Genomic DNA, 26,310 nt, shown 5'->3' with positions numbered 1-26,310 from the left:
GTTTCCAGGTTCAAAACTATAATATCTTCTTTGTCTCCTTTGTCCATCAGTAGCCGTCATGTCAATTCTATCTCTGGATCTTTATTGTGACTGTTCTTTCTTCTCCATTTCTTATTATGAATAATCAGTTAAACCACCACATTTAGCAATTAGAAATTTTAGAGACTTTTTGAAAGCAATTTTTTTTTTCTGAAGAGAAAATGAAGGCAAAGGAGATCTGAACCCTTGCTTTCAGTAGCGAATAGAAAATGAGGAAGAAAGAACAGCAAGTACAAAATATGCTTTTAAGAAATGTCAACATGTGTACTGTTTAATTTCATAGTCTCCTTAGCGGGAATAAAGAGAGGCAAAAAAAGTAACACATAACAACGACTATATTCCACACATTGTTCAACAAGTGCTATATGTTACTATCTGATTTATTTTTCAAATCACTCAGAAGTAGATTCCAACAGTCCCAATGGTACAGAACATAAAGATAGGAATTAGAGAGGTTTAAGTAGATTAGCTGACGTCACACAGTTAGTAAGCAGTATCAACATCCAAGTTGATATCTTTAAACCTCAGAATGTAACACATGTACTTTGCACTAAACGGCATATGTAGGTTTCACGAAATTATTTAGCCATACACAACCAGCCAGATATTCCTAATTCAGGACTCTGAGTGAGTTGCTACGCCAGCATTCTCATCACTAGGCACTAGTTTTAAAGCACTGCTAGATATTGCAGAGAAATGAGTGACCTGAAAGATGAGCTATTCAGTCCTCATTGTTTCACATACATTTTTTAAAGAAATTGATTACCATGTTATATCCCAAAACAGATGTATTGAACAACCCCTGTTTGGAAGTAGCTGTGGTGATTAAACTCATACACACACACACACACACACACACAAACACACACACACACACACACTTGACTCCTGCCCTGATTGTATATATATAGGTTTTATTAAATATCTGTCAATAAGTAGAGAATATGACCGTGACTGAATTTGCATATGGACATTTAGAAGAGGAAAGTTGGTTGTCTTTTTCTTATTAAAATTCATAAAACAATTATTTTTATCCTTCATCATTTAGCAATTAACAAAATTGCCATCCAAATAAGCTCTTAAATGTGACTCCTAGGGACTTAATAATAATTTAATATTACTTTTGCTAATAAAGCCCTGGGTCTATTTTGATTAATCAGAATTACTGATTCCAGATTCTGCTCAATTGCATCTTCCTAAACATATACATTTTTCCCCTCTTGTCTTTTCTATTTTAAGCTATCCTTGATGGAGTTATTAGCCTACACACATGAATACAGATGAAAGGTCTGTGTGAACTAGAGTCATTTCCAAAAGTTTAATGGATGTTGTTACTGTTGCTAGAACATAATGCCATTTATTCCAGTTTACTCTGTGCAAATTCCAAGTTAAGTGTTTTTGCAGTAATGAGAAATTAAGAATCATTAAACATTCTAACACATATACACACTACTCATGAGACATCAAAAATAAGAGGTTTTCAATAAATAATAAGATTTGATAGTTGTAATACAAAATAAGGATATGCTTGTGATATCTGCAAGAAATATAATTTTGCCAAAACAAATAAAAGAAACATGTTCTTAACAAAATGCAAATAAACAAGGCTTACTGTCAAATGTTTACACCACCTAAAGAATACAGGTAAAGATATAAAAAATACAGGATAATGTAAAATGAGATTTTTTTTTGAAAAATACCTACCATATGCCGGACATTAAGTAAATTACATGGGCAGTTACCTCTTTTAATTCTTAAGAGTCTTAGAACCTAAGAAACATATGGAAATTATCTCTGCTTTACAGATAAGGAAACTGTGTTTCAGATAAATTGGGTAAAAATAGCTAATAAGAAGAGAGTCTGATATTAATATCTAATCCACTAGAACATGGTGCCTGTGCTTTCACATTTGACCTTGAGGTGCATTATTTTTTTGTTTTTTATTTATTTTTTTTCAGACAGAGTCTCACCTTGTCGCCCAGGCTGGAGTGCAGGGGTAAGATCTGAGCTCACTGCAACCTCCGCCTCCCAGGTTCAAGCAATTCTCCCTGCCTCAGCATCCCAGGTAGCTGGAATTAAAGGCACCCACCACCATGCCTGGCTAATTTTTGTATTTTTAGTAGAGATGGAGTTTTGCCATGTTGGTCAGGCTGGTCTTGAACTCCTGACCTCCGGTGATCTGCCCACCTCAGCCTCCCAAAGTGCTGGGATTATAGGTGTGAGCCACCGTGCCTGGCAAGGTACATTTTTATACTTCTATTAAATAGGAAAATAGCTGAAATTATGGGAAGTTTACAAATATCACGTCAACTAATGGAGCTCTTTCGTCAGAGACAGGCCCAAAAGTGCCCTAGAGTGCTGATTTTATCTCCTTTGCTGTCCACTGGGGTAACCAATAGCCATGAGTACCTAATGGGTAATGGAAATGTGACTAATTCATACTGAGATGTGCTGTGAGTGTACAATACACACTGGATTTAAAAACTTAGTATGTAAACAAGAATGCAGAATATCTCATTAATACTTTATACTGATTTTGTGTTAAGCTGGTAAAATTTGGGTAGATCGAATTAAAATATATTATTAAAATTAATATCATTTTTAAAAATTTGACTATTAGAAAATGTAAAAGTAAATATATGGCTTACACATTGTGACTCTATTGGAAATTCATGGTATTCCTTAACTCGCTTACACCAACTTCCATAAATATCAAAAGAAACATGCTGGCTTTTTATTTGCTCAAGATACCACTATTCCCATTTCTGGCTTTATCCTCCCCTCCATATAGATATAGATAGATGTTAGATACAGTTACAGATTTACATAGATATAGATATACCTCACCAAGAAAGATGTTCTGTAACTTCATATAGATATAAACGATAGATATAGATATACATACAGACATAAATATATCTCACCAAGAAAGATGTCCTGTAACTATTGTAGTGGTAGTTGGTCTTGCGGAGAGCCAATTCTGGGAGCCATTTCTAGAAGACCTCATTAGAGCTCATTCATCCAACCATTTCAACAGTTTACACATATAAAATTGTCTCCACTGAATTACACTCTGCTTAAAATATTTAGAGTGACTTATATTGTCTGCATTCCAACCCTAACCCCAGCATATATATATAATATATATTTTATATATATATTTCATATAACCTCAGCATATATATATATATTCAGCGTACATATATATATGCTGAGCTAATATGTAATATATAATATATATATAATATATATATATTATATATGCTTCCCTAAAAATATCAGAGACTCCTGCAAAGTTCAGAACTCTCAAAGAAGTTAAGGTGTTTCAGAATCATTTCGCAGCTTGAGTCTCTAAACCAAGTTTAGCATTTCACTTTTACCAAGAAATGAGTATATACTTTTAGTTTCTGAAGGCACAATTAAAGGTACATCAAGTAGCTTATAGGAAAGTGAATTCCACATGCATTTATCTGTCATCTGCTTCACTTGAATGTAAGCGTTACAGCTGAGATAGCTATACAAATATTGCAGTATCTCGCCTCAATTTTCAGAACGCTCCTAATCATAGAAATAAAGGCATTCAGTTGTTTTTCTTGGAGTCTTTCTACTGCAGACATTCCCACACGTTATCATACTTTATATGAATGAATACTCTTTTTTATTTTAATGTAATAAATTATATTAATGTTTAATATAATTAACCTTTTATATTAACTTTTCATATTCTTATATTAAATTCTTGTTTATTCTTTGTTTTCTAAGACCATTTAATATCTTTTCAATGTAGGTTCATTTTGAGAAAAAATTAAACAGACACTCAAGGTGGTCCACAATTTGGCTCTATTTCCTTTGTAATATCTCGGATAGCTACATAAGGTGCCCACCTCAGCCAAATCATCACCACAGCCCACCCTGCAGTGTGCACGACACCATCCCTGTTTTTCTTATGCCATTTAGCCTGCCTACAGCACTCTCACAACCATATCCTTTATCTGGTCCTCCAGGGCTCAAATTCCACTGCCCCTGCCCTACAAACCGAACGGATCTTTCCCTCCTATGAGCTCTAAGTGTGGTTCCAAATTCTTGAGCATCCTATAAATACATTTCAAATTAGATATCCTCAGCTGAATGTTTTATTTTTCGCTACAACCTCATAAAAGCTTTTCTGCTTACTTTTCTCCAAATTTCTTTTTTACTTTTAATATTTATGGATACACAATAGCTGTACATACTTATAGGGGGCATGTGATATTTTGATACAAGCATGCAATGTGTAATGATCAAATCAGGGTAATTGGGATAACCATCACCTCAAAAATTTATCATTTTTTTAAATGTTGGGAACATTCCAAATCCATTCCTCTAGTTATTTGGAAATATACAGTAAATTATTGTTAATTATATTCATCCTATTTGCAACACGGATGGAACTGGAAGATATTATGTTAAGTGAAATAAGCCAGGCACAGAGACAAATATCACGTGTTCTCACTCACATGCGAGAACTAAAAAAAATGATCCCACAAAGGTAGAGAGTAGAATGGTAGTTACCAGAGGCTGGAAAGGGTAGCGGCGATGGGGAGATAAAGAGAGGTTGGTTAACGGGTACAAAAATACAGTTAGATTGAAGGAATACAATCTAGTGTTCAGTACTGCATAATGTTTAAATATTTCTCCTGGCATTTAGTTACATCCTACTCAATACTAAAGTTATTCAGGGCATTTTTTTCCTACCCACTTGCCATCTTGTATTATTTTTAAGAGCAATTTAAAAAAAAATTACATTCATTAAAAATTTTAATACACCCCTTCAAATATTATGATATTCAAAGAGCTCTGGTGTGATTCAGCTGTGCCCTTAATTTGTAATTAGTGTATAATCAATACTATTTTGTACATACTTTAAAATTTTCCTGTTGGAGGTTTCCTAAAAGATGACCTCATTCAAGATTTTACTAGTTTAAGGTCTTAAAATCCCCAACAAGATTGGTTTGTTCCTTTTGTATTCCACTCAATAGTTGTTTATTAAATTTTAAAGTGGTTTAACTTTTTTTTTTTTTTAATGTTGCTTCCTTGAGTCGGGCATGTGGCTCATGCCTGTAATCCCAGGACTTTGGGAGGCTGAGGCAGGTGGATTGCTTTGAACTCAAGAGTTTGAGACCAGCCTGGCCAACATAACGAAAACCCGTGTCTACCAAAAAACAAAAAACAAACAAACAAACAAAAAACCACCAGAAAACTCTTGCTCCCCCACCAACTGGATGCTACCAGATTATTTTTTATTATGATCAAATAATTATTCTTCAAAGGACCAGACTTATATAAGACCTATATCTGCCATCAAACATCCCACACAGAACGAAAGGCAAAGTTTTTCTTGGAGAAGTAGAGTATCTTGGGCAGGTCAATTACCTTTGCATTAAATCCACCTATGTATATTTCCCTTTCATTACAGTCTTAAAATGTTTATTTGCTTTCCTCTATATTATTCCATATAGTGTTAGAAACCTGTCAGGCAAATAGCTTGTTTAACTAATTTTCAAGTGGGAAACATTTACCTAGAAACTTCCTTGTAACCAAATGAAAATACTCGCTTTGAAATAAGTGGGGAAGGCAGAAATGGCAACACTGCCCATTCCATCTACTATGTTACAAGCCAGAGCAAACAAATTAGTTTGCTCTTAATAAACCATTTTTATATTCATCAATTATAATAAATATAATTTAAATATCAATGAAACTGCACTTATGTTTTCTACACTAGACTCATGGTTTAAAAAAATAATATCTGCTGGGCATGGTGGCTCATGCCTATAATCTCAGTACTTCGGGAGTCCAAGGCAGGCGGATCTCTTGAGCCCCGGAGTCTGAGACCAACCTAGGCAATATAGTGAGACCCCATCTCTGCAAAAAAAACACAAAAATTTGCCAGGTGTGGCGGAGAATGCCTGTAAACCCAGCTATTCAGGAGGCTGAGGCGGAAGGATCAATTGAGCCCAGGAGGAAGAGGTTGCAGTGAGCTGAGATTGTACCACTGCACTCCAGTGTGGGTGACTGAGCTACATCCTGTCTCAAAAAAAGAAAAAAAGAAAAAAAAAGTAGTGTCTATCATATCATTGGCTAATAAAATTTACTCCTTAGTCTCGTTGATAATATTTATTGCATTTATTTTCATCTCAGACCTGTAATATTATATGGGTTAATGGTGCTTGCTAATTCTACTACTTACAACATTGTATCTGCAGGAATTACACTGAACATCTGCCAACTCAACATTTGAGTAAAATTCTTTCAACAAATTATCAAAAGTTATTTTAGGTTAAAAGGACATATGAACACATTTAATCATCTGCTCTGTTTCAATATCAAATTGGCATGCTCACAGGTCCATGAAGAAGGTGGCAAATATCGCAACCACAAAAATGTCTAATTAAAATTGAATAAATCTGTCCTCAATTTACTTACGTTTTATTGGAAGTGAATAGATATGTTTGCTTAGGATTAAATTCTGAAGCAGACTGCAAACAAAGGAGTCTTATTTTATTGATCTAACAGGAAGGTGACTAAACAGAGAAGTCAGGAACTGATAAACAGACCAAAGCTTGGAGAAAATGTGGAAGACATTTTTATGAATAAAGGCTTGAGAAATATTTTTTTAAGTTTAAAAAGATCTTATATTTTCTTTATGAAAGTGATAAATTATCTTTCGTTCTGTTTATATGCTGGATTACATTTATTGATTTGCGTATATTGAACCAGCCTTGCATCCCAGGGATGAAGCCCACTTGATCATGGTGGATAAGCTTTTTGATGTGCTGCTGGATTCTGTTTGCCAATATTTTATTGAGGATTTTTGCATCAATGTTCATCAAGGATATTGGTCTAAAATTCTCTTTTTTTGTTGTGTCTCTGCCAGGCTTTGGTATCAGGATGATGCTGGCCTCATAAAATGAGTTAGGGAGGATTCCCTCTTTTTCTATTGATTGGAATAGTTTCAGAAGGAATGGTACCAGCTCCTCCTTGTACCTCTGGTAGAATTCGGCTGTGAATCCATCTGGACCTGGACTTTTTTTGGTTGGTAAGCTATTGATTATTGCCACAATTTCAGCTCCTGTTATTGGTCTATTCAGAGATTCAACTTCTTCCTGGTTTAGTCTTGGGAGGGTGTATGTGTTGAGGAATTTATCCATTTCTTCTAGATTTTCTAGTTTATTTGCATAGAGGTGTTTGTAATATTCTCTGATGGTAGTTTGTATTTCTGTGGGATCGGTGGTGATATCCCCTTTATCATTTTTTATTGCATCTATTTGATTCTTCTCTCTTTTTTTCTTTATTAATCTTGCTAGCGGTCTATCAATTTTGTTGATCCTTTCAAAAAACCAGCTCCTGGATTCATTAATTTTTTGAAGGATTTTTTGTGTCTCTATTTCCTTCAGTTCTGCTCTGATTTTAGTTATTTCTTGCCTTCTGCTAGCTTTTGAATGTGTTTGCTCTTGCTTTTCTAGTTCTTTTAATTGTGATGTTAGGGTGTCAATTTTGGATCTTTCCTGCTTTCTCTTGTGGGCATTTAGTGCTATAAATTTCCCTCTACACACTGCTTTGAATGCATCCCAGAGATTCTGGTATGTTGTGTCTTGGTTCTCGTTGGTTTCAAAGAACATCTTTATTTCTGCCTTCATTTCGTTATGTACCCAGTAGTCATTCAGGAGCAGGTTGTTCAGTTTCCACATAGTTGAGCGGTTTTGAGTGAGATTCTTAATCCTGAGTTCTAGCTTGATTGCACTGTGATCTGAGAGACAGTTTGTTATAATTTCTGTTCTTTTACATTTATTGAGGAGAGCTTTACTTCCAAGTATATGGTCAATTTTGGAATAGGTGTGGTGTGGTGCTGAAAAAAATGTATATTCTGTTGATTTGGGGTGGAGAGTTCTGTAGATGTCTATTAGGTCCGCTTGGTGCAGAGCTGAGTTCAATTCCTGGGTATCCTTGTTGACTTTCTGTCTCATTGATCTGTCTAATGTTGATAGTGGGGTGTTAAAGTCTCCCATTATTAATGTGTGGGACAAGCCAAAATTGACAAATGGGATCTAATTAAACTCAAGAGCTTCTGCGCAGCAAAAGAAACTACCATCAGAGTGAACAGGCAACCTACAAAATGGGAGAAAATTTTTGCAACCTACTCATCTGACAAAGGGCTAATATCCAGAATCTACAATGAACTCCAACAAATTTACAAGAAAAAAACAAACAACCCCATCAAAAAGTGGGCGAAGGACATGAACAGACACTTCTCAAAAGAAGACATTTATGCAGCCAAAAGACACATGAAAAAATGCTCACCATCACTGGCCATCAGAGAAATGCAAATCAAAACCACAATGAGATACCATCTCACACCAGTTAGAATGGCAATCATTAAAAAGTCAGGAAACAACAGGTGCTGGAGAGGATGTGGAGAAATAGGAACACTTTTACACTGTTGGTGGGACTGTAAACTAGTTCAACCCTTGTGGAAGTCAGTGTGGCGATTCCTCAGGGATCTAGAACTAGAAATTCCATTCGACCCAGCCATCCCATTACTGGGTATATACCCAAAGGACTATAAATCATGCTGCTATAAAGACACATGCACACGTATGTTTATTGTGGCATTATTCACAATAGCAAAGACTTGGAACCAACCCAAATGTCCAACAATGATAGACTGGATTAAGAAAATGTGGCACATATACACCATGGAATACTATGCAGCCATAAAAAATGATGAGTTCACGTCCTTTGTAGGGACATGGATGAAATTGGAAATCATCATTCTCAGTAAACTATCGCAAGAACAAAAAACCAAACACCGCATATTCTCACTCATAGGTGGGAATTGAACAATGAGAACACATGGACACAGGAAGCGGAACATCACACTCTGGGGACTGTTGTGGGGTGGGGGGAGGGGGGAGGGATAGCATTGGGAGATACACCTAATGCTAGATGACAAGTTGGTGGGTGCAGCGCACCAGCATGGCACATGTATACATATGTAACTTACCTGCACATTGCGCACATGTACCATAAAACCTAAAGTATAATAATAATAATAATAATAAAAGAAAAAAAAAAAGAAAGTGATAAATTACTAGATGTTTATGCTATTTCTTTTGCATTTTCTTTCTTCCTTTTCACCTTTCACCATGCAAAAATACCACACACACAGAGACTAGAATGTACCTGTTGGAAGAGGCACTGCCAGTTCTTCTTGCACGGATTCATGGAGTGATAGACAATTTTCTGTAAGCACAATGTCATCAAGTGCAATGTCGCCACGCTGACCTTTCCCAACTCTACCTTCAAATTTGAGTTGGAAGTCTTCATCACCAAACAGTGACAGTTCTTCCCTCCGCCAGAAATTGCCTTGTTCTACAGTGAGGTTAAGTAGAATCTTCGTTTGGTTTGTGACTGACACCTGCATTAAGGTGAGTGCCCCAATGCCATTTCCATACATGTGATAATGAAAAATAATCTGTAATCAAGAATAGGAATATTACATATGATATGATTAGTATAATTAATATGACATTATTTTCAATTCTATCACATTGCCCTCTTCTTTATTAACAGATTTCTGGAGGAAAATTACACCTGTTCATTCTCTTGCTCTGTCTGCACTTTAACACTGAGTGAAGTTAGACCAGCCTTGAATCATATGTTGCAATGTATGGGAGACAGCAGAGGAAGAATCAAATAGAAACTTAGTAGGAATAAAATGGCTGAGTTTACTTTCTTTCTGTGACTTCTAAAAGCAAGATTCCTTCATAAACTCTTAGAGCCTATTGTCAAAGGAACAAAAGATCATTAAATTGCTATGCATTATACAAAAAGACTTTTCATGATTAAGAAATAACAGGAACAAAAGAAGATTATTTTTAATCTCATGAAACTTAAATTATTTTCTTTTCTTCTTTTGCTTATTCCACTGCCATTCTTGTACTTGAAACACTTTTTCAGTTCTGTAAGATTCTCTGGGCTCCATTTAAATACAGCAAAACCCCAGAACAGTAATTATCCAAATTTTACTTGAAATGCTACAAATGGGCCTTCGCAGAGCAGCTCAGGGAGCTTTTCTCTGAGTAAAAATTAATAAAAAGTATTTTCAGGGATTAATATTTAAATGTTGCATAGATGAAATTTACTAGATTTTGAGTGATTGTTACACAGTGAAAAAAGTCCGGAAAAATTCTGTGAAAAGAACAGGACAGGTTAGGAGCAGTAGGAATTCAAAGCCTTTAAAGCTTTTGTCTTCTCATCTGTGTGAATGAGGGAAAGCAGTGACGAAACTGTTCTGCACATAGGAAAAAAACATGTTTGAAACAGTAGCAGTCACATATATCATACTCTACAAGAAGAAAAATGAACACCATTAAGTCATATATGCAGCGCATTAATTCAAAAAGGATCAACCAAGAATGGATGAGCCATGCAGTGACTCTACCCATCTCCCAACTGATGAAATCTTTAATTATTATTCTATGACCCCAAAATACTTGTTCTATGGACTAACTTTCCCAGCATGAGCTCTATGATCATTATGGATTGTCCTGGTACCGGTGAAACTTGGGTACCATGACTTACTTGAGTGAGAAACAAAGTGGCCAGGGGCCAACCTCTCGTACAGCATCCCAGGGCCACCTGTGTGGCACACTTCTGCAAGGACCCCTTGCAGCTACAAAGAGGGGCTTCTCCTTTTGTTTGTCTTATTTGTGCCACAAATATGAGGCATATGTTTTATGTCTCAGTAAATACATTTGTATCTTCTTCAGGGCATTTGCTGAATGATGCCATCAGGTTAACATGCAAACAGATGCACCAACACCCCTATTTCCAGGGGGAACATCTGGTGACGACAAAGCCTAACACAGGGTAGTGAGAGTGAATAAAAATCTTCTAAGCATTGGCAGGCACGGTGGCTCACACCTGTAATCCCCTCACTTTGGGAGGCCAAGGCAGGCGGATCACCTGAGGTCAGGAGTTCGAGACCAGCCTTGCCAATTTGGTGAAACCCTGTCTCTATTAAAATACAACAACAACAAAAAACAGCTAGGCGTGGTGGTGTGCGCCTGCAGTCCCAGCTACTCAGGAGGCTGAGGCAGGAGAATTGCTTGAACCTGGGAGGCAGAGGTTGCAGTGAGCAGAGATCACACTTCTGCACTCCAGCCCGGGCAACAAAGTGAGACTCCATCTCAAAAAAAAAAAAAAAAAAAAGAAAAAATCATTAAGGTCCCATCTCTTGTCTCATCACCCTCTACATGCATCCTTCCTATACACCAACCCCTACAAAGAAAAAAAAATACATTATCTCTGCTTGAAAGGTATTCCACAAGCTGAAGGGGCAGAGGTGATTCTCATAAAAATCTGGGAGGTCAATCTGCTTACCCGATGAATATATTTTTAATATGGGAGACCCAATATTTCCTAGCATAATCTTTCCTTACTTGCTTTTATTCAATCTATATCATAAATATTCATAAAATGAACCATTCATCATTAATTTTTTGACATTTCTTCCAGGCATACTTCATTATTCTCACACAGATGTTTAAAACATTGGGGACTCTAGTTCTGGGACCAGGGGAATATAGCAATGGATGAAATCTTAGTTACTACAGTATGAAAAAATAATCCACTGGACATTTTCAGAAGTGTCTAAATAGAAAAGCTTAGAGGTCAATCTGGAATTTTCGTATTTTGTATTTAATATTTAATTAGGTTTCTAAGACTAAAACTAATTTGTGATTTTCAGAATATCTATAGATGTATAAAGCTAAATTTATAGATATATACCCAACATACAGAAAATCTGGTGTGCTTGGGTTTTATTCCTGAGAAAGTACTAAGTAATCTGGAAGATAGCAAAAACAGATAAAAACTATACTTGATAAAAACTCAATTTTTGCCAAAATAGATTTGTATGATTTACTTTCATTCTAGACTGCTGACCAAGTTCTATCACTAAAACTCTCATCTGATCATGTCACTTTCCTTACAGAAAAATCTTCACTGTGTATGTGATAGACAAAATTGCTCTATGAGAGTTAAACTATAAAATCAACTCACGATGAGAGAGAAAAACTCTTAAGACAAAGTAAAAGTTTAACATGTATTAATACTATGGCAGTGGTAAGGTGTTGAAGGCTGTTTGTTATGTCTCTCTCCCATGGTTAGGGCTCCGTCAGTTGTGGACACAGGCACAGGGAAGTGTAAACTGTGTTGGGCGGAGTGGCTCACGCCTATAATCCCAACACTTTGGGAGGTCAAGGTGGGCAGATCACCTGAGATCAGGAGTTTGAGACCAGCCTGGGCAACATGGTGAAACCCCATCTCTACTAAAAATACAAAAATTAGCTGGAATGGTGGCGCACGCCTGTAATCCCAGCTCCTCAGGCAGCTGAGGCAGGAGAACCACTTGAATCTGGGAGTTGGATGTTACAGTGAGCTGAAAATATGCCACTGCACTCCATGTTGGCAGTGCCACTGCACTCTGTCTGGGCGACAGAGTGAGACTGTTGAAGGGAAGGGGAAGGGAAGGGAAGAAAGTTTCTGGATGTAATTCGTTTGCTTTTTGGAGTTCAAACATTGGGCAACACTCTAATCAGAATACATGTGTTCAGAAATTACAGACTGCATTTCTTATTGTAAATATATTTATTTCTGTATACATCTCTTGTAAGCAATAGATCTCTGAGTGCTTGTGATCTCTGAACACTTAATTTGTACTATATGTAAAGCTAAATTTACTTCCTAGCCTAGCTAACTCTTTTATGGAATATAAACAAACAAGCAAACAATAAACAAAGGAAAGTGGAAAACCCTGTAAATACGTAGTTATCGCATGAGGCTGCTGCTTTTCCCAAAGAGCCACACAACCTTATTTATACTTTTAATTCTCCACAGATGTTTTCATGAATTTTTCACAGGCTAATGACCAAGTCATGTTTTCTTCCTGCTGATAGAAATTATTCTACTTGTTTTAGGAATAAGTTCAGGGTCCTTTTTGTTTCATTTTTCATGAAGACTTAATTTTTTTTTTTGTGGCTCTAATTATAATATTCATTCTTGGAGATATTTAATTATATAATGACTGTTGTTTAATTCTGTTTGTGTTTGTAAAATTTCCATAGTTTTAATAAGTACTAAACTTCTTAAGAGAAAACCACTGATATCTTACTTCTTCTGTATTATACATGGTTGTGAATAACAACCATGGAATTTTCCAACATTTTCCCAAACTTCAACATCCATGGAATTTATCCATAGGATAAATTCTTCCAACAGTTATAGCAATCCTTCCCTTTCATTCTGAACTTCATTTTTTCCCTCCCTCACATATCCAAAGTTGAATAAATTCAAACTCATCTTTTCTCTGGCCCCAGCCACTCTATTTTCTGTATGTCAATTTATCAACTTGCTCACAATAATTCTGTGTTTGTTCGGTTGGTTGGTTTGATTTTCCCCATACCTTGCAGTTTTTGCTTCTCTTACTTATAACTGGACTTGAAATTCTGGCAGCTCTCATGGGCTGCTGAGGGAACAAACTCTTTATAAAGATGTAATGACCAGACGAATTTCCCAAAGTGTGATCTGCCGCTGGCTCTGTGCCTGCTGCAGGGATGCTGCTAGCTTTCAGATTCCAGTCAAAGTCCTCATCTTTCTCCTGCTCCCAGGAACAAAGATCAAATTCGAAATCACAGCGCCCACTGGAGGTACCTGGAAAATATTTCCAAATATATATTACAGAAAATGGAAATTTGCCTACTTTAAAACATGCAATTCAAAACTGCAGTGATCTTGCTGTATCATGTAATATTTGAAACCTTATAATGCTATACTGATAGCAACATATAAAGAGACTATTTCGGTTTGCTATACGCACAGCTATTTCCATGGCTTCTGTAAGTTCATTTCTCTACAAATCTGGTCCCAGTTTCAAAACTGATAAACTAGTTTAGCATTACACACATTTCTTTCTGTAAATACCTATTTGGTCAATATAATTTATTTATTCTGTCTTCTCATCTATGCTTCTCAGGTCTTGGTAAGAAATTTATGAAGTTTATTATTCTACAATATATTTTAGGTTGGGTAATGCTGCCCCGAGCAAAAGTTATCATTTATCATAGTAGCTATTTTTTAGAACAGTCCTTTATTTTAGAGAAAATGGTGAAACAGAAAAGTGAGGTAAAAAGATGTGATAATTTGAATGAGTTTCTTGTAATAAGTTGCAGAAATTAAATATGTTAACTTGCATTAAATACCAAACTATCTCCCAGCTATTTTTTGAGGTATTTTATTACTGTCATTGCTTAAGTTGTTTTATTTTCCCATTTCCATGACAGTAGTAATTACACAGGCATCTTTTTATCGTGCTGCAAGTAAATTATAAAGCTGAAAATGGCAGTGAAGATGTTATAAAACTGAGCATTGTTGTATGAAGGTGTCATACCTTATACATTTATATATTTAGGACTTTTCATACTTTTCATTTTTAAGTCAATATTCACGATTCTGCATAAAACCAATGAGGGAGGCTGGGCATAGTGGCTCACACCTGTAATCCTAGCACGTTGAGAGGCTGAGGCAGGTGGATCACCTGAGGTCAGGAGTTCAAGACCAGCCTGGCCAACATGGTGAAACCCCATCTCTACTAAAAATACAAAATTAGCTGGGCATGGTGGCAGGCATCTGTGGTACCAGCTACTTAGGAGGCTGAGGCAGAAGAATCGCTTGAACCCAGGAGGTAGAGGTTGCAGTGAGCCAAGATCGTGCCATTGCACTCCAGCCTGGGTGACACAGCGAGACTCCATCTCAAAAACAAAAAACAAAAAACCAATGAGTGAGTAATTTGATAAGTAACAAAATGTACTGTTTAGAATTCTTTAATGACAATAATTCTTTATGAAGTTCTTCTTGAAGATTACAACTGAAATAAAAATCTGTAAAATCATAAGTAAGTGTCCAAATATTAAAAATATTTGAAAAGAACCTAGCGTAGCATGTTGATATGTCTTCAGATAAATGTTTCTCTCTTAAATAAACCTCATTTAAACAATTGTTCAAAATTTTTAAGGCAAATGAGGTTAAGAATGATTCTGTCATCAAAACACTCAGGGACTTGCTCTCCACTGCACAAGCCAAAGAAAGGCAGATAACCCCACAGATGCTATGGTAATTCCTGGACAAATCATCTACTCTATTTTATTACATATGACTCTTTAAGAATGTCCAAGCTCTATTGCACTTGGCATCAAAACAGTGAGGTTTTTGTTTGTTTGTTTCTGTATAGATACATTCTTATAGTTATCCCAAGTCAGATAAAACTGTCTCAAGGTGCAAAATAAACCAATTACTCTTTGTAGTTTATAAGGTGGAGAATCATGAAAGCATACGAGGCTGGATGGAGTGGTTCACCCCTGTAATCACAACATTTTAGGAGGCTAAGGTGGGAGGATCACATGAGGCTAGGAGTTTGTTGACCATCCTGGCCAAAAAAGTGAGACTTTGTCTCTACAAATAATTAAATTAAATTTTAAAAATTAAAAATTAAGAAAGAAAACATAGGAGTTTTACCATTGTTTCTATGTCATTTGGGGATATAAAAGAAAATACTAAAATAAAATGTAAGCTAACTTTATTACACCTCTGAGCAAGAAACTTGTACAATAAAGAAAAAAGGCTTAAAAGAATCATTTTTAGCTGTTGAACTAAAAAAAAAGATTACTTCAAGAAAACATCAAGACTAATAATTTGTTTTTCTAAATTGTTTAACAGTCAATATAAATTTGTAACATCTTCAAGGATAGAGATACATTTTCTGTCATAATTTATGTCATCAAATGAAGAGAATGCCTTTTAAAAATCTAATTGCTAATTCAGTTGTCAAATGTCATTTGAAATGTATTTTGTAATTTATTTTTTTTCCTGGAATAGACTATAATACTTATAACTTCTTGCAGTATAGAATACTGAAGTTCTAAGTATCCTTTCAAAGGACTGGGGAGTAGATGTCAGGAAAATAGTAATGAACCCCAACTCAGCATCTAGTTTAGAATATGAACCACTGTCTTAGTTAAGAACTATAAAATGAAGTAAATAATTCAGTTGCCTTGTGTTGGAAAATTTAGCAGCCTGTGAGAAATAGATTAGCATATAGAGCAGCATCTAGAGAGGCCATTTGTACAAGAAAATAATGTGTGCTGCTGAAAAACAGATTCGATATTTTTATTCATGTAAACACTGCTACATAGATCTTTATGATGTAAATCATATTTTTCTTTTGATCTTTTCCCTTGTTTTGAAGTTATGTTTCCTTGGAAAGTTTATTTCTAATATACCAGTGGGGAAAATAAAATAAGCAAAAATAAGTAGTTTGAATTTCACATCACTGTGATGAGGGGGAACAACTTATAAGTTCATATCCTATTATTTCCTATAGGCACCAGGTAAAAAAAGTAGCACATCGTCTTGGGAACTGATGATAATTCCTGGCATTTCTGATGCAATTAATGCCAATATCAGACACCTGCGCCATCAGAAAGACAATGATCACCTTTGTCTAAAGCTGTGTCATCCATCAAACTATTTTCTACCTTTCTAAATCCTATAATTTGTCCATTGATCAATATCTCTTACAGGTACAAAATATGCCTCATTTGAAAAGGCATATTTTGAAGGAACATAACATAATTCCTTTTGAGGTCCTACCATCAAACTCAAAAAATTAAAATCATACCAATTATATTCAGGTATTCATTCAATATACATTTATTCAGCATATTCTATAAATAAAGCACATTTAGGAAAATAGGAAAAGAGGGATAGTGGGTATTAAATATAATGTGTGCCAGGTCCTAAAACATTTTCTTTATATCTGTCATTTCATTTAACCCTCACTTCGTCTCTATATAATAGTTATTATTCTTATTTTGGTTGATGAGAAAGTTGAAGTTCAGAATTAAACTTTGCTTAGTATTCCACGGTAAGTAGCAGAGCTATGAGCTGAAGAAGGATACGACACACAGCTCCTTTAGTACTACTCCCTTTGATAATGTGGGATGCAGCAGTTAGGGGTGAGAGCTAAAATAAAACAAATTTACAAATACAATGGGATAAGAAAGTACATGTACCTATAGAAAAAATTCTCTAAGAGACTCCTTCCTCTGTGAGTAGGTAGCAACATGAAGATGGCAGTCGTTCAATTTAGTGTGATTATTCTTGAGGTATTATGACATGATATAGTTCATCACTTCTTTAACTGTTCATCTGAATGAGAATGTCCTACAGGTGTCAATTTGTCATTCAAAGGAAGAAGATTCTGCATTCAAATGAATGGGATCAATTCTATAAATTTTATCTTTCTTTGAAAGATTTTAAAAGATGCTAATATATTAAAGGCTCTGAGAATTCCCACAATATGCAAACTATTTCTTTATACAACAGAGTATATTCCCAATTTATTTGACTAAGGAATCTTTTTTTTTTTGGCCGAACTATTAACATATTGTAGAATACTATGCTAATGATACAGGACAAGATTTTCAAATCCTGATGTTAAGACACAAAAGCAAAAGGCATAATTAGAGAAGCTAGGTATCAGTTTCCTAGGGCTGCATAACAAAAGTATCACAAACTGGGTGGCTTAAATCAACAGAAATTTTTTCTCTGACTTTGTTTTCAGACTGGAAGTCTGAAATGAAGGTTTTGGCAGCATCATGCTCTCTCTGCTGGCTACAGAGAAGAATCCTTCCTTGCCTCTTCATAGCTGCTGGTGGCTACAGGCCATCATGGTGTTCCTTGGCTTGTAGACATATCACATCAATCACATGTCATTCTCCCTGTTTCTCTTCACATCATCTTCTGTCAGTCTGTGTCCAATTTTCCCTCTTCTGATAAGGACACGAGTCATAGAATTAGGTCCCACCTTTATCCAGCAGGACTTTAACTAGATGACATCTGCAAAAGCCCTATTTCCAAATAAGGTCACATTCTGAGATTCCAGGTGACCATGAGTTTAAAATTCCAGGTGACTAGGTGTCCACAAATTTTCAGTGGACATTATACAACCCAGTTACTTAAATGTTTACTTGTTTAAAGGTACATCTCTTGGGCTTTTGTACCATATAATCATATCATTCAAAAATAATTATAATTTGAGTATCCTTGATTTCATTTCATGTTTTATATGTTGACCAGCACCACAAAAATAATATTAAATAGTAATACTAATAGTAGATACTTTGACATGTTCTTGATTTTAATATAAGCACTTTCACCATTCCCTACATTAATGTGTTATATCACCTTTAATGTGTTAAAATAATCGTATGTATGCTCTGCATATCGTAAGAAATGGTTGCTTAATTTAAACAAGTATTTTCAGCACCTATCAGCTTGCTGCTATTTTCTTCAGTGATTTGGGTATATTAACATATTATGACATTAAAATAAACTTAAAATGTTACATAAGATCTTCATCTCAAAATGCATGATATATTGCTATGTATATACTATATATATTATGATGAATTTAGTTTGCTAGCATTTTAAGCTTTTCTGCATGTATATTCATAGGATGTTTGAATATCACTTATTTTTGGAGGCTTCATTATCAGTGATATATTAGCTTAATAAAATAAATTCCATCTTTTCATATGGTTGAAATAGTTTCTTTGGGCATTATTAGTTCATTAAAATTTGATAGAACTCTGCAGTATCTATCCCAGGAGAAAGAACTGGAGGACATTTGTTGATAACTTATTTGATAGTTAATGGTCTTTTCAGGCTTTTTGCTTTATTAGTTAATTTTGGTTATTTTTCCCCTGGAAAATTAACTATTTCATTGACATTTGCAAATTAGCACAGAGTTATTGTTCTCTATATCCTTTTTATGTCTCCTTTAGCAAAACTACATTTATTTGTATCTTCCCTTTTTTAAATTAAAAATTAGTAAAATTTTCTCTACTATATCTACTTTTAAAAAGAACATTCTTGGACTTATCATTTGAATTTTTTTCAAGTTAGCATTTCTCATTTTCTTAACAATACTTTTGCAACCTTTTATTCTGAAATAGTTTCAAACTTGCAAAAAAGTTGCAAGAATAATAAAAATATCTTTCATTTACCCTTTAACCAAGTTCACAAATGTTTATATTTTCCCCATTCTATCTAAATTCATGTGTATGTGGATACACAGGCACACCTCTAATATATTGCTCTGTCAATTCCAGGCCATTGCAAAAAAGTCAATAACACAATAAAGCAAATCACATGAAATTTTGGCTTTCTCAGTGCATATAGAAGTTATGTTTACACGATACTACAGTGTCCTAAAAGTGCAGTAACATTATGTCTAAAAATGTAAATGCCTTAATTAAAATAATTTATTCCTAAAAAATGCTATCATCTGAACATTTAGTGAATCAAAATGCTTTTGCTGATGGAGGGTCTTGCCTCATTGTTGATGGTTGCTGAATGGTCAAGATGGTGGTTGCTGAAGGTGGCTACTAAGTTGGCTACTGTAGCAATTTCTTAAAATAAGACAACAATAAAGTTTGCTACGTTGGTTGACTCTTTACCAAAGACTTGTCTGTAGCATGTGATGCTGTATGATAGCATTTTACCTACAGTAGAACTTCTTTTCAATTGGAAGTCAGTCTTCTCAAACCCTACTGTTGCTTTATCAACTAAGTTGTAATATTCTAAATCCTTTGTTGTCATTTCAGCCATGTTTACAGAATTTTCACCAGTAGTAGACTCCATCTCAAGAAACCACTTATTGCTCATCTATCTGTAAGAAGCAATTCCTCTTCTATTCAAGTTTATTGTGAGATCGCAGCAATTTAGACACATCTTCAGGCTCCACTTCTAATTCTAGTTCTTTTGGTATTTCCACCACATCTGCGTTACTTCCTGCACTGAAATCTTGAAGCCCTCAAAGTCATCCATGAAGGTTAAAATCAACTTCTTCCATACTCCTATTAATGTTAGCATTTTGGCCTTCTGCCATGAATCGCAAATGTTCTTTTAATGGCATCTAGAATGGTGAATCCTTTCCAGAACGTTTTAGATTTATTTTGCCCAGATCCATCAGAGGAATCACCCCCTATGGCAGTTGTTGCCTTATAAAATGTATTTCTTAAATAGTAAAACCTGAAAGTCAAAATTACTCCTTGATTCATGGACAACAAAACGAATATTGTGTTAGTAGGCATGAAAGCAACATTAATCTCCCATTACATCTCCATCAGAGCTCTTGGGTGACTAGGTGTATTGTCAATAAGCAGTAATATTTTGACAGGAATATATTTTTTTTCTGAGCAGTAAATTTGAACAGTGGGCTTCAGTAAACCATGCTATAAACAGATGTTCTGTCATTCAGGCTTTGTTGTTCCATTTAGGGAGTACACTCAAAATCCATACTGGGAAAATATGGAAACATGGATTCATATTGGGAAAAACATTATTACAACAGGGAACCCTGACACTTGAAAAGACCTTTGGTATGAGTCAATGTACTCTCTTTTCTGAAAATGTTGAAACAGGAATTAGGTGACTTCCTTCCACCTCCACTGTCAGCCAGGTCAGGGAAGTTATAGAAATGATTCCTTTACTGGTTGGTGTTTCATTTGATCAATTAATTTAACAATGTAATAGATGCTGGGGCTGGTTCATCAATAAGCATGTCCTAATGGAGTTCTCTCCCATTTTAATAGAATGGGGTAACTGCTAGGATGGAGATGAAAAATTTAGGATTAATTGTAATTGAGTACAATAAATACCATACAAAAGTCTAAAGTTACATCCCTGTTTCAATGAGCTTAAACTAAGAAAGACTTAAAACCTGCCAGGCCCAGTGGCTCTTGCCTGTAATCCCAGCACTTTGGGAAGCCGAGGTGGGTGGATCGCTTGAGGCCAGGAGTTTGAGACCAGTCTGGGCAACATGTTGAAACTCCATCTGTACTAAAAACACAAAAATTAGTCAGGCATGGTGGCGCACGCCTGTAGTCTCAACTACTCAGGAGGCTGAGGCACCAGAATCACTGGAACCTGAGAGGTGGAGGTTGCAGTGAGCCAAGATTGTACCACTGTACTACAGCTTGGGCAACAGAGTGAGTTCCTATCTCAAGAAAAGGAAAGAAGGGAGGGAGGGAGGGAGGGACAGACGGAGGGAGGTTGGTTAAAAACCATTTTTATTTTATGAAGGCACAACTGTCTACAAAGAAAATCTAAGGAGTGTACTGGGAAGTGGGGAAGGAGGAAGGGAGGAAGGGAGGAAGGGAGGGAGGGAGGGAGGGAAAAACTTAAAAACCATTTTTATTTTCCAAAGGCATGGCTGTCCACAAAGAAAACCTACAAAACTCTGATAGCTAATAAATGAGTCGGCAAGGTCACAGGAAACAAGATTGACATACCATATTAATTAAGGAAAATTAAATAATTAAAATTTATTTCTGAATCCAAGAAATGAAGACGGAAATAAAATTAAAATATAATACCATTTATAATCCTTCAAAAAGTGAAATAGGTGTAAATGTTGTAAGACTTACATAGAATTTGTATGCTGAAAACTACGAAATGCCGATTAGAGAAATCAAAGATCTAAATAATGGGGAGAAACCTACTATGCTCATGATTGGAAAACTCAATATATTGAAAATATGACTTCTCCCCAAATTGACATGGTATTAAATGCAATTTTTATCAAAGTTCCATCAAAATAATTTGTAGCTATATATTTTTATAAAATGTATATAGAACATCAAAGGAACTAGAATAACTAAAACAATTTTGTATAAGAAGAATGAATTAGGAGGAATTAATCTAACTGATTTCAAGATTTATGATACAGCTTTAGTTAACCAGACTGTCTTGTACTGGTGGAGGAATAGATACCTGGATCAACAGAACAGAAAAGAACCCAGAAATAGCTCCATGTAAGTACAACTAATGTTTGACAAAGGTACAAAAACAATTAAATAAAAGTAGGACAGTCTTGTCAATGATGCTGGAGTAGTTGGTTATAGGCAAACATAAAAATAAAGGAACTGTGACCACATTTGACACTTTAGACAAAAATTAACAAAATGATTCATACCCTTAAATGTAAAATGTAATACCACACAACTTTTTAAAGAACACAAAGGAAAAAATCAGGGACCTAGGACATGGTGAAGTATTCTTAGATGTGATATCAAAGCATGATCTGGAAGACGAAAGATCAATATATTGAACTTCATCAGCATTAAAAATATTTGCTCTGCAAATGATCCTGTGAAGAGAACAAAAAAGACAACCCAAAGCCGGGGAGAAAATATCCGCCATTCACATATCTGTTAAAAGACTTATAACCATAATGTGTAAAGAACTCTCAAAACTCAACAGTTAAAAAGAAGTCTAATTAGAGAATGGGCAAAAGAGATATTTCAGCCAAGAGGATATATGGATTATAAACAAACACAGGAAATAATATTCAACATTACTAGCTATTGGGAAAGTGCAAATTAAGACCATGGTGAGATATTACTCCTTAGTTATAAGAAGGGTAATATAAAAATAAAATAGTAACACCACCAAATGATCACAAGGACGTGGAAACACTTGTTCTTGTGTACATTACTGGTGGTAGTGTGACACGATGCAATCGCTCTGGAAAATAGCACCAGGGTATGTTACCTTAATAGCATGAAGCAATACAAAGGAAAACGTGATTTATACACACAGCAACTTTGATGGATCTCAAGAGGATGATGCTGAGAGAAAGAAGATCTTTGAGACCTATTCTCAAAGGTCACATCCTGTATAGTTCCATTTATATAACTTTCTCAAAATGATAAAGCAAAGAGATATAAAACAAAGTAGTGGCTTCCTGAGGTTAGGGATGATGGGAATGAGTTTGACTATAAAGAAGTAGCTCAAGGAAGATCTTTGTAAAGATGGAGTATCTTGATTGTGGCAATGATGCTTTACACAAATTTATGCATGTAACGAAATGCTGCAGACTTTCAAACATTGAGACAACATTAGTTTCCGGGTTTTAATATTGCCCATAGTTACGTAACCACTGAGGGAAAAATGTATGAAGGGTACACAGTATTTTTCTGCACTCTCTTTGAAGTTTCTATGAATTCATAATTATTTCAAAATTAAAGGCTAAAAATATTAATATCACTTGCTGATTATCATTAGGAATTTATGATAGAGTGATTTCCAGTGTATTTTGTTATTCTGTGAAGTAATAATCATAAATACATTAAACAAAATTTTTCACACTGTGATGTACAGAATGACTGTCCTATAAAGGGCATATTTGTGTTCCTACAAAGAAAAAGGCAGTTTTGAGGGTAAATAATTTAGAAAAACTCTATGTGCATCAACTTTTTGAAAATTCATAGGCACATTATATATCAAACATCTGGAAAATATGGATTATCTCATGAGTGATTCAGAGAGGTCCTTCACATATAATTTTTTCTTCTCTGTCAACGACCTGATTTTATAATCTGGAAAACATTATCCTAAGACTTGCCACTTAAGACACTGCGATAGTGAGAGGAGGGACCACTGCTGGTAATTTTGGAAAGACAATGAATGTGGTTTTAGCTCTGGTCACTCAGCTACAGCTGGCTCTAATGAATTCCTCAAGGTCAGGACAGCTGATCCCTCCCAGAAAGCCTGCCTTAGTAACATCATGATATCTGACCTACTTTCTAACATAATTTTTCAAAGAAAACAAAAGCTATTCTCAGTCCATGCTATTAACATCTTGAAAACACACTGGTCGTTTTCAAAGCAATGTGTTACTTTTATGAAAGCCCACGTTGGGATTAGTATTTATATATGACTAAATTATCTTCATTTCGCCCCTCCAAAAGTACTTGGCACTTTCTCTAACTCTCAAGAAATGCAAATGTTTATTTACATATCTCTTTTACTAGACAAGAAGCTCCACAATTATTCGGGTCATATCTTGTTTTCCTTTGTTTTTGCACTAAGGCCACTTCTATTGGGGGTGCCTAATGTTTACCAAATAAATAAATGAAAAGGAAATCTGGTAGTAATATGTCAGATAATGTGAGTGTTAATTATAAAATGCTTCCTTAGATTTTAAATGGTTATTGACTAAGAACAAAGTAATTACCCAGGTCAGTGGTTTTCAGTACTCAGGATAATGCACACTGGCGTACTCCCTAGCCCAGAGGCAGTGTACACTGTGAAATTAATTTTTGCCACAACGGAGCACTAATTATGAAATGACAAAAAGTTTCAGATGGAACATCGACCTTACTATAATAAATAAATAATATATGTAACATAATCTTACTGCAAAAAGTAACAATTATACCTTCAAACCATAGCCCCTTCTCCCCCAGAATTCATCTGTTTACTTGGAAATTAGAGAATGCTATATAGTTGTATGCCATAACAATTAAAAGAGGGCAGTCAAGATGTGAACACATTAACTAAAAAAACTCAGTAAATAAAAACATCCTGAGGGATAAAGTGGGTGGTAAAATTCTCCTTATGCATTTACAGAACTCAAATGACACTGTTACTGACACGGTGATGACATAAAAGGGGCTGTGTTTTAATTATTCTTGGCTTTTAAAATATTTCTTTGATTTTTTTAATTCCTTCAATTATATCGCATATCCTTTGGCTTGATGCATTATTTTTCATTCTTTAGTCAAATATTAATTTCTCAATTAGAATTTCTATGACTGCCCTATTTAAAATTATAAGCCACCACTCCAAGCATTTTGCTTTACTTTTCCTTACTTTTTGCTGGACCACTAATCACTGTAATATGTGTGTGTGTGTGTGTGTCTGTGTGTGTTTTATATACATGTATGTATAAAATATGCGTGTGTGTATATATATGTGTATATATATCCATATACATATACACATATATATATATATAGTGTGTTATTTTACTTATTTTGTTTGATGTTTGTGTCCCACCCACCACCAACAGTCAGAATGGAAACTCCACCACAACAGGACATGTGTATGTATTGTTCACTTCATTATCCCAAGAAACTAGAAAAAATGCCAGACATATCATAATAAACACTTGCTGAATGAATGCTCATTTTTACAAGTTTCTCAAAATCTTCAATAAGTTATATTAGCAGGCAAATACATGCATATGAACTGTCTTGACTTGAATATATTTTAGTCTATTCAAGTCATAAAAACAGAGAGAAAGTTGTAAATATAGAAAGACGTACAAAATAAAACACAAATTATTGCTAATGGTTAAAAAATTAATATTGAATATTAAAACCAATAAATATTTTCTTATGTTGACAAGGAATTAAGAGTGCAATACTAGCTCCCCCTTCCACCAGAAAGCTTTGTAAAATTTTTTGTATTATTGAGAGCAATGCTTTTCAAATTTTAATACACATATGAATCATCTGAGGAACTTGCTAACATGAAGTTTACGATTTAGTGAGTCTCAGATGGGGCCTCAATGCTGGCAAAGATGCTGATGCTCTCTAGACCAAAATTTAAGTAGAGGTGAGTTTAATTATTTAGCAGTGTGAAATTTTGCACTGCTATGACATAAAAAGTAATGATATTTTGAGGCACAGTTCATCCAGTGGGAAATAACTTGTGTTTAAATATATCTGTAATAATTGTGAAAGACTCCTAGTAAGTGACTGAGTATAAGAGTTTGGTTGATTTTTTATTAAATGTTCTTTCCCCTCATCCTCCCAATCCAGGCAGAGTACACTTTTCTATCCCACTGATTTTAGAAATGGATTTGTGACTTTCTATGGCCAATGAAATATTTACAGGCATGACACAGGTAGAGAATAACATTTACTTTCATGTCTGGATTTGTGCCCTTTTCCTCCTATTTTTTGCTCAAAGAACATGCCTTAGGTAGCTGCTGGCTCAAGCCTGGACTCCATCCACACCTTACAACTAAGCCCTGCTAAGCTCAACCCGAATCACAGAACCTTGTGGGGATGTTAATGGGTACAAAAAAAAAGCTAGCACATCAAATTCACTATAGTCAATGATAAATTAATTTTACATTTTAAAATAACTAAAAGAGTGTAAATAGATTGTAACATATAGGATAAATGTTTGAGAGGGTAGATATCCCATTCTCTGGGATGTCATTATTTCTCACGGCATGCCTGTATCAAAACATCTTATGTAACCCATGAATATAGACATCTACTATGAAATGGTTTGGCTCTTTGTCCCCATCCA

At 35.1% G+C, this 26,310-nt stretch overlaps 1 protein-coding gene across 1 annotated transcript in view; it reads right to left on the bottom strand.

The window, feature by feature from the left end:
• MALRD1 (MAM and LDL receptor class A domain containing 1) overlaps positions 1–26,310 on the bottom strand; it is a 678,818-nt gene that overhangs the window by 364,370 nt on the left and 288,138 nt on the right. Inside the window, exons 25-26 of the mRNA XM_024253733.2 lie at positions 13,547–13,794; positions 9,262–9,553 (exon numbers count right to left, since the gene is read on the bottom strand). Coding sequence (XP_024109501.2) covers positions 9,262–9,553; positions 13,547–13,794 — 540 coding nt within the window. The remainder of the gene's footprint in view (positions 1–9,261; positions 9,554–13,546; positions 13,795–26,310) is intronic.

This window comes from Pongo abelii, chromosome 8, assembly GCF_028885655.2.
Source record: "Pongo abelii isolate AG06213 chromosome 8, NHGRI_mPonAbe1-v2.0_pri, whole genome shotgun sequence".
Classification (NCBI taxonomy): Eukaryota; Metazoa; Chordata; class Mammalia; order Primates; family Hominidae; genus Pongo; species Pongo abelii.
This window is presented reverse-complemented; position numbering and strand designations above follow the sequence as displayed.